At 40.9% G+C, this 9,194-nt stretch overlaps 1 protein-coding gene across 1 annotated transcript; it reads right to left on the bottom strand.

Annotated features, from left to right (window-relative positions):
• Positions 1-594: 594 nt before the first annotated feature.
• Positions 595-3,879, bottom strand: LOC139943083 (uncharacterized). The gene is made up of 4 exons (XM_071939898.1): positions 3,652-3,879; positions 2,440-2,586; positions 1,816-2,044; positions 595-994 (listed from the first exon to the last, which is right to left on the bottom strand). Exons 1-4 carry the CDS (start codon positions 3,823-3,825, stop codon positions 897-899), a joined length of 648 nt encoding a protein of 215 aa, XP_071795999.1. The 5' UTR covers positions 3,826-3,879; the 3' UTR covers positions 595-896.
• Between the last annotated feature and the right edge of the window lie 5,315 nt (positions 3,880-9,194).

Here is a 9,194-nt window from a genome sequence, read left to right as displayed (position 1 = left end):
TCCCCATTGCTGGTCACCAAGAAAGGTTTTATGCTAATAATTATTTTGAGTAATTACCAATAGTGTCCACTGCCTTTAAGGAAACAATAAATGTGCCACTTATATATACATTTTTAGGGAGCCCAATAAGAAGAGGAAAAGAGGAAAAATACGAAAACTGGAAGAAGGAAGGCTTGCTTGATCATGGCCCGGATTTCGCAAATTGAGTGTCCCCTTTAAAGCAATCGCACAACATCGGTAAACAGTATTGTCCAGAGGCCCACACTTCGTGTATCACAACTAATATATAAAATAACAAACCAGTGAAAATTTAGGGCTCGTCGGTCATCGGGGAAAACCACCCTTGCTTCCGCACGTTTCGCTGTGTCATGACATGTGTTTAAAATAAATCCGTTCATTCTCGATATCGAGAATTGATAATTGTTTTATTGTTTTCTAAAAAAAGTAAAGCATTTCACGGAATAATAATAATTCAAGCAAAGCCTTTCTGTGATAACCCAATAACCGAAAACAAGTTTCACAAATTTTGGTGGATGACTTGTAACCAGTTTGGGTCATCAAACAGGACACAATGAATGGAGACAATAAATGCTTTGGATTGCTTTCTTTATTAGAATGTTGTTGCAGGTGAAATTATTTTGGTTACATTTGAATACTAAACAACAGTACAATTTATTCACTCTTGTTAATCTGCAACATATATTATAACTCCAGATAAGGTGAACATTAATCTGACCAACCCAAGACTCGTCTCTTCCTTGATAACATCACACAAAAATCAAATATAAACTATTAAATCAAAACTCCAATCTATTTGGTTTTTAACAATTTTTCAAACATTCTTGCACCATTTTACCATTTGCTATTAATAATGTTGTGAATAGTTATCGCTATGTTTAAACAATTTCGACGTTTGCACATGCGTAGAACTGTTCTGGTGTGTCAGAGCAGCCGACCAACCCGCTTCCATTGGGACAGATACCCCAGTCATTACCTGAATTAAACAAGAAAAAAAAACATTATTAATATGTTTGTTATATTATGGTCAAGTTTGATACATTTTACCTTTGAAACATTTACTTTCGGTAAAAAAATGTTTCAACTTATTCTACGGTCAATAAGTGTAACACATTTATTATTCACAATGAGGGGCAATGTGAGAAGTATTTGCTTATGAATAAATATCATAACGTTTAAACAATTTCGAATATTATGAAAGTTTATCTGATGAATAAAGAACATTATACGCAAAGCAATTTCTGCCTTCGTAATTTTTTAATTTTTTTAAATTTTAGTTTTTAATTGTTTTTTTTTATAGTGTTGATGTCCGGCTCTCTAAAGTCAGCTTCTTACTCAGTTGAGGACAGTATCAACTGTGGAATTTTAAATAACATTTTTTGTTTAAGAAGGCGTTACCTTTGAATCTTTTGTTTATTCTGTATTGCTTTTACTTGTGGTGTTAAAGTGTTAAACGACTCTTATTGTTTTTGTGTCGGTTTTATTGTACAATATAATTGTGTACGTATTATAACTGTCTTTTTGCTCATCTCGTTTAAACTTATGAAAAACTGTCTTTACGGCGTTTTGTGATTTTTAATGTTAAGGCCGAATCACACTGCAGCGATAACGAAAACGATAACGATCACGACGCAAAGAGAACGCTTCTTGATTGGTTGAATGGGCGTGCGCGTATTCTGCGTGGAGCAATTCAACCAATAAAATGTGTTCTCTTTGCGTCTTTATCGTTATTGTTTTCGTTATCGCTGCAGTGTGACTGGCCCTTTAGTGTTTCTAATATATTGATTATGCACTCGCCTGTGTTGTATTTCCACTGAATAACACATTCTTTGCACCTGACACCAGCAGGGAGTTGAATTTGGAATTTGAGCACTCCTTTAGCACTCCCTATCCAGAAACGAGTCTCCCCCTTCACGTCCGCCAACACGTGTTGGTCCAAACACTGGTGGGTAAGAGGAGTGCTTCGGCTATCTCTAGCACACAGACGGAACTCAATCCAACCAAGATGATTGGCTGTAACATCCGGCTGAAATTGTATACAAATAAATAACATCAATATAAACAACAAGGGAAACTGAATGGTTACATTTTATACAAAATGTTGCATCCCCTTTAAGATGATCCCCTGGCTGCCGCTTCCCAGATTATAGTAGTTTGTGTGTGATCCCTGGCTACACGGCAGATATTGACAAAACTAAAATAGAGAGACCACCAACATAGGGCTGCATTATAGCTCACAGTTGGTAGAGCGCCGTCATGTTACTCCGGAGGTCGTTGGTTCGAACCCCACTCTAGTCAATTGTTTGATCAACCCCCCAAATCAAATAAATAACATCGTACAATTGCATTTTGTTTTGCAGCTTTCGATACGTTTGCCCATCCCAGCGCCTTTGGTTAAGGTGGATGCCCATTATAGCTTGCCTGGATTTCGATGACCTTTCCGGACGCGTACGTCCCTGTGATAATACCAGCGTCATATCTCCCACCATCTTCATGTTCACGTGGCTCTGGATCGGCCCAGTTGTCTCCACATACACCACACTTGCCACCGTTATGCTGCCATTGTACCTAATAGAGCATAAACACAGTCGATATGATTATTTTCAGTGTTAAACATGGCTAAAACAAAAGGCGTTGTCAAGTCCCCACATCGCTGTTGGGGAACGAAAAGCTTCGATATGACGTAATCATGAGTTTTTTCTGATCTATAAAATCCCTGTCCACCTCCTGATTCTGAGGGCGCTATTAAAAGATCACTACTTTAAATATTATAACTGATTAAACATAATTCACCCCTTCCATAGTTGAATAGGCCGAGTGTACAGAGAGGCGGGGCCTAATCCAATCTTTACGTTTGTGTCGCCCACTCAAAATTACTCCACTAACCCAAAGACAGTTTGAGCCTATACTTTGAGTGCGTTTTTTTTTTTTTGGGGGGGGGGCGAACCATCAAATTGATTATAGTCCTCATTGCAGAGTTCTATAATTGTACAGTGCTAAACTACCGTGGCAAAGGGAAACCTTTGGGCGTGATGGTAACATTGTTGGAAAAAACGGCGACGTTTTAAAATAATAAGTTAATGTCCACATGCCATCGTTCCCCCGTAACAAAAAGTACCGTTCCCTCCCACGTCCCACGTATCACCGTGTCCAAATCTCCATGCCCCCTTCCTCTCCCCGTCCCACGTGAACCCGTGCATTTCGTTAATTTTCCCGTTATTATTTTCCTGACCAGTAGCATTTTAATTGGTCTGGGAGTAGCACGGACTAAACTGTAAATCAATGAAACAACTGAATAGTAGCATCGTGTCTAATAAGTTTATATGCAGCTCTATGGGCCACACACGCACAGTAAGATTCATGACACCGATGTGGACGGAGGTTCCCCTCCCCCCGGTGAATCCCCCAACCAATTTTTGTATGTCTAGGGTACAACGCACCGAGACAGTATCACCTAGGATAAACTGTCTCTTGTTAGGTTATTCCCCTGGCGGAAAGAAATCCCTACGGGCTGGACAGAATCCCCTAGGAAATTATGTCCCCTCAGCCCGTTGAACGGGTGGGGGGGGGGGGGGCACATAATTCCCCGTGACACTACCGTTACACCGGCATGCAAATTATAGTGTTACTTACCGTTCTTCCTCCGCAAAAGCCTTCCATATCATTGTAATCTTTCTTCTCTTCTGGGACCTGGAAACCTCGTCTCCATTCTGATCCTCTACCCGCTGGTTCCCACATTCGACCATGAGCATCTACATAAACAACAGCGATGACCGCCACCAGGCCGAGGAGAATGAAGGCATTCATGTTGGGAGCAAGATGGAGTGTACTTTGTGAGAAAGTGGTCTTACTTAAAGTTATATGCCTGCTTTTATATCGTCGTGGAAACATTTTTATTGATATAGTAATTTTGTTGTCTCAAAGACTTTGACCTTGTAGTTGATTAGGTACTGATAATGTACACAAAATACATCATAAAATGGGCGTGGTTTGGCGGATGATTGACACTGTCACTTTTGCTGACCCTTTTTAAGGGTAGAGTTTAGTTAGTAGCAGATGTTGGGTAATATTTGCCATGTAGCTCATCTACAAATACTGTGACAAGATAGGGTGGATCCACACCTTCTGGATTTTGAAGGGTTCATGAACTTGCACTGTGGAAGTAGGCCGGAGAGGTCGGCAGCGTGAGTGGTCAATCCGGTAGGAGCGGGCTACCGGAGGCTAGCTGTCGGGCGTAGACACGGCAGGAAGGCAGCGGCCAATCACGATGTACTTGGGCGATGCCTGGGTGTGCATGCGACGCACATGCACGGCGTGAATTGCCGGTGATGTTATAAGGTTTGGTTAAAGAATAGAGAAAGGAAATACAATTTCCATCGGACAAGGAGACAACAAAATAGATCTTACACAAAGAGCTGTGCCTGAGTCACCTTATTTGTGTTCTCCCAACCCTAGTAGATATCCCGCTATGCCCAGAGTGTACTGACAGCCAGGTATCGATGTGGGTGGTAGATTTCCACCAAAACGAGCCTGCATCCCCTTGGCCCGAGACTACTCAAATGTATTTCCCTGAATCCCGGGCCTGAGGTACAATTTAGTTCAAGATAAGGGGAGAGCCCAGAGGTTTTTTTGAGTCTCGCGGGAAACCCGCAAAAAATTGTGTCATAAGTGGGATGATTGGTGCTGATTAGGTCAAATTGCATTGGAAATTAAGTTTTGGGTTTTCTTAGAAATCAGAAAAAGAAATTTCTGAGGTTGAGAGAGCAACCTATAAGAGATACATGTTTGCGGTTTAGAGGCAACTGAAGAGAACATAGATGAGTAGAGAGAATGTGTGAGGGTGAGCTGCAGAGACTTAGATTGTAAGCCCATAGTTTCTGCAGTGGGACAGAGAGCTCATTTCTAATGGAGACTCAGCACAGAGCTGGAAAGAAGCACGGCAACGCTGATGGGTTGTCAAGACGACCCTTTAAGCAGTGTGGCCGGGAAGAAGTTATAGAAAAGAAAGAGTCAGAGGGGACGTCAGAGAGGGCGTCAGATTGAGGTTAAATTAGAGATAAACTTTTAGTCAGGGACATAGCGGCCCAACCATGTATACCGGTGGAGGCTCTCAGAAAAGCTCAGTGGAGAACGAGACCATACGTTTGGTCGTAAGTGCCAAAAAGGAGGGCAAGGACCGTCCGGGTTTGGAGGATAATTTCCCACCTGACAGCGGTTCATAAGACACATTGGTCTGATCGGAAACCAACTAGGGCCTATGTGTGAGAGATGGGTTGGTTAATTGGAGACGGGAGTCAGACGATGGGGAAGTTAAGTAGTAAGATTGCTGCTACTGGTGCCTCAAAATTTGAGGAAAGAGACACTTGAAGAAGTACACGATGGACAGCTTAGCAGATACTTCTGGCCGAGATGTACGCTCCTTCATAAGGAGATGTGACAATGGTGTTCCAGAAGAAAGTCCCCTTCAAAGAAAGGGATTGCTCCCTTACAGCAGTATCGGGTAATAGATTTGCTTCGGCCACTGCCCAAGACAGATATGGGAATGAGTGGATCCTGGACACAGGAGATTACATGTATACAATAGATTGAAAGGTTTTCATTGCCAGATGTAACAGCAAGTGCAGCAGCGCTTAAGTTGGTGCAGTAATTTGTGTGTCGGTATGGAGTCCCATTCGGACCAGAGCACCCGTTTTGGGTCAGAAGGGTTCAAAGAAATGTACCAGATACTAGGTGTAACAAAGACAATAACAACCAAATTTGTTCCATACAGGGAAATAAGTTACTAGGTTCAAACGTTAACAACGATGACAACTCGTTCGCAAGATACAATATTATAGGAGGAGCCATTAGTCAAACGGATTTCCCTTTTAGATGTAGTAGAACAACGTTGATCTAGCCTCTTGTGGTAAAAAACTATGGTACCGACCACAAGCAGAAGTTGAAATGCTTTCGTTGCGACCATTTACTTTTGTACGTTTAGGTTCGTGCAAGTGAAAGAATGAACGAATTCAACGTCGTTTCAGCTGCGAAAGTCAGATAATTATCCAGGAAAAAAGAATTGGCAGCTTATAAACAAAAACTTATTTATTATTTCAGAAAGTTTTAAAACAACGTTTTTTGCAAATGCAACATTTTAATCATCAACCAACAATGACTTAGCTGTCCCTATAACAATGAAATCTTGTTTTCGTTAAAAATGATCTGATAAAATGATTACAAGTTTCTCTATAGAGAAACTGATGGCAAGACTATATTTTTTTCCCATGGTTATCGGGCATCGCGGCGGCTCACCATTTTGATAATCATGATAATGGATAATTAGAGTCAAAGGCCGTTTTTGTTTACAATAATTGTACTTATTATTTTTAATATCTACAGTAAAACTGATGGTAAAACCATACTATTTCCCACACTACAAAAACTGGCGTGCTAATATTGACACCATGAGTGTTATAACATACAGATACTGAACTGAGATTCAAAATTAACACCATAGGTTGTTAAAATAACCCAAATTTCCGCCAGAACAATGAGAGACTTTTGGAACTCTTGGTGGCAGCAGACTAACCAGGTAAAATCCATTGTTCTCGATAATGTACGCATGCTCAGAACTACGTAAACAATGGAAATCTACCTGGTAATTATGTTATTAAACTCAAATTATTTCATTCAAAAACTGTGCTGACGTATCCGCAAACTAAAACGTGCTGTATTAAGGCCAAGTCACACTGCATGGGTAACGACAATGGTAACTGTATAACGACGCAAAGAGAACGCATTCTATTGGTTGAATCCACGCAATAAGCCCATGCTTATTAAACCAATCGAGGGCGTGCAATTTTATCGTTCTCGTTCTCGTTCTCATTTTCGTTATCGGGGCCTGTGTGGCCGAGCCTCCTCTTAGTCAAAAAGAAAAATAAGTGCAAAAATTATAATTGTTCAGTAATTTCTTTCAACACAGCACCCCTCGAGCTATGAAATGGAATAGCCCTCCGCCGCCCTCGGGTAAACAACTCCTTATAAGGGAATGCTGTGTGCGTGATGTGGCACAACTGTCCCGGCCGTTGCTCTCGACCAATAGGAATGAAGAAACTGTCTTATAAGCTCGCGTGTCACGCCCATGCTGTTAACACTTTTTACTGTGCATTAACAAAAGGTTTACGCACACCCACGTGACGCGCTCTCCACCAATAGGAATAGCGAAACTGTGCGAGGTATTTATGAATTGTACATCATTCGCGTATAAGTGCTAAATACAATGTAGTTTAAATAAATGCTTTTGTGGTGGTTACCAGCAGTCAGGCCTATCTTCCGTGCAGGACTCGTCTCGCCCCTTGTCCGCCAATGCAACACTTTTGATAGAATACATTCTTATAGAAGACGAGTGAATTTGCATGTGTTTCTTCCGTGTTATATTGACCCATTTCACCTGACGTCATCAGCAGCAAAATCTTGAATGCGCCATACTGGTGGGCAATTTCACTGTGCGTTTTTATATTGACTCTATGCTGCGCGTTATGCAGTGAAAGTATGCATTTTAGGCGACGCGGCGTTAATACACGTAAACCTAACTGCCCACCAACATGGTGAGCGCATAGATATAGAATAGAATAACTAGATCGGCCGCGCGTAAATACGCAGGTTCTGGCATGGGGGCTGCCATTGCCTATCTCCCGTGTACATTTTCTGTGCGTTGCCGTCAGCACGTGACTTTTTGCCGTCAGCACGTGACATTTAGCGCGTCAAAGGCCTATCTCCCGTGTTCATTTTTGCGCGTCGCCTTTCGAACGTGAAATTTTTACCGCGTCCATGGCGAACAATTTTATTTTCTACACAGGTAATGGCGCGTATGTACGCGCGGCCGATCTAGTTATTTAATTCTATATCTATGGGTGAGCGTGGCATTGGTCGCCGCGTGCGATACGCGTGCAAGGGGTCAATACTTGCAGTTGCAGACTTGATGAATATTACAAATGATACAGGGTTCAACCAAAACAATTATTCCGACTCAAAACCATCAATGGTCCGATTAGTGTATAGACTTTAGGATCTCTATAACATCACATAAACATGCTTTTCGGTTTATATTCTGATTTGTCAATATTTGGTGTCAAAATTGTGTACAAAATATATAGGAGGGTGTTAAGCAAAACATGCTTATCAACCCTACACAAAAGATAAATTAAAATTTACCATCACACATAATGCACGATACCGCACTTGCGCCGTTTAAAGCCAATATACACTTTCGGAACAGAACAAAATAAAAGTTCACAGATTTACAAATAACTTACAAGGTTTACAGAAGGTAATGGTAAAAGACTTCTCTTGAAATATTATTCCATCAATTCTCGACAACGAGAATTACGGACTTATAGTAAACACATGTCATGACACGGCGAAACGCGGAAACAAGGGTGTGTTTTTTCCGTTATTTTCTCCCGACTCTGATGACCGATTGAGCCTAAATTTTCACAGGTTTGTTATTTTATATATAAGTTGTGATACACGAAGTGTGGACCTTAGACAACACTGTTTTCCTGAAATTGCCACTGGCTTTAATCCGCACAATTGGTGCACGTTTGTGGGACAGTTGTTTTTTTGATAATGCTGGTTACCTGATTTGTCGCTGTTAACATTGGTTTTGATATAAAACATATTGTTTAATCCTGTTCTGTCGCCGATTGTGGTTATAAATCACACTTACTTAAACCGAGCCATCATCCAATCCAAACACATGGTTACTACTGGCACGAATTCATTTTCTTTTTAAATAATAATTGTTTAATTATTGATAAATCTTTGCTTTGCACTGCTTTCAAAGCTGGTACGAACAATAATAAGAAGACATTATTTACAAAATAAAGTTGCCTTAAAAAAGTTGTCTGCACTCCCTAAGTGCTATCCCCCACAGACAGGCCCGATTGACATGCCCTGTGACCCTTTGTATGACCCATGGACTCGGAATCTCAACTTAGAGAACTCTTTCTACATATGCTTTTGTATTTAACAAACTTCACTGCGCTTTCGCAGTGAAAAAAACCGATAATTAACAACAACAATAAAGCATAATGTTTATTTAATTTTTGCCAGAGTATCACCACAACCTTTGGTAAGGATACTCAGCAAATAATGCAGACAGCAGAAATCAAGACTTTAGACACCCATTGATTTGC

This window comes from Asterias amurensis, chromosome 10, assembly GCF_032118995.1.
Source record: "Asterias amurensis chromosome 10, ASM3211899v1".
NCBI classification, from domain to species: Eukaryota; Metazoa; Echinodermata; class Asteroidea; order Forcipulatida; family Asteriidae; genus Asterias; species Asterias amurensis.
The sequence above is the reverse complement of the archived record's forward strand: the minus strand, read 5'-3'. Positions and strand labels throughout refer to the sequence as shown.

Bases quoted from the DNA above. Each gene is read 5' to 3' on its own strand.
- LOC139943083 (XM_071939898.1), bottom strand. From the start codon at position 3,825: ATGAATGCCTTCATTCTCCTCGGCCTGGTGGCGGTCATCGCTGTTGTT. The intron at 2,045-2,439 runs GCAAGCTATAAT...ATACAATTTCAG, and splicing joins GAAAGGTCATCGAAATCCAG to CCGGATGTTACAGCCAATCA. The intron at 995-1,815 runs GCGAGTGCATAA...TGTTTAATTCAG, and splicing joins TCAGTGGAAATACAACACAG to GTAATGACTGGGGTATCTGT.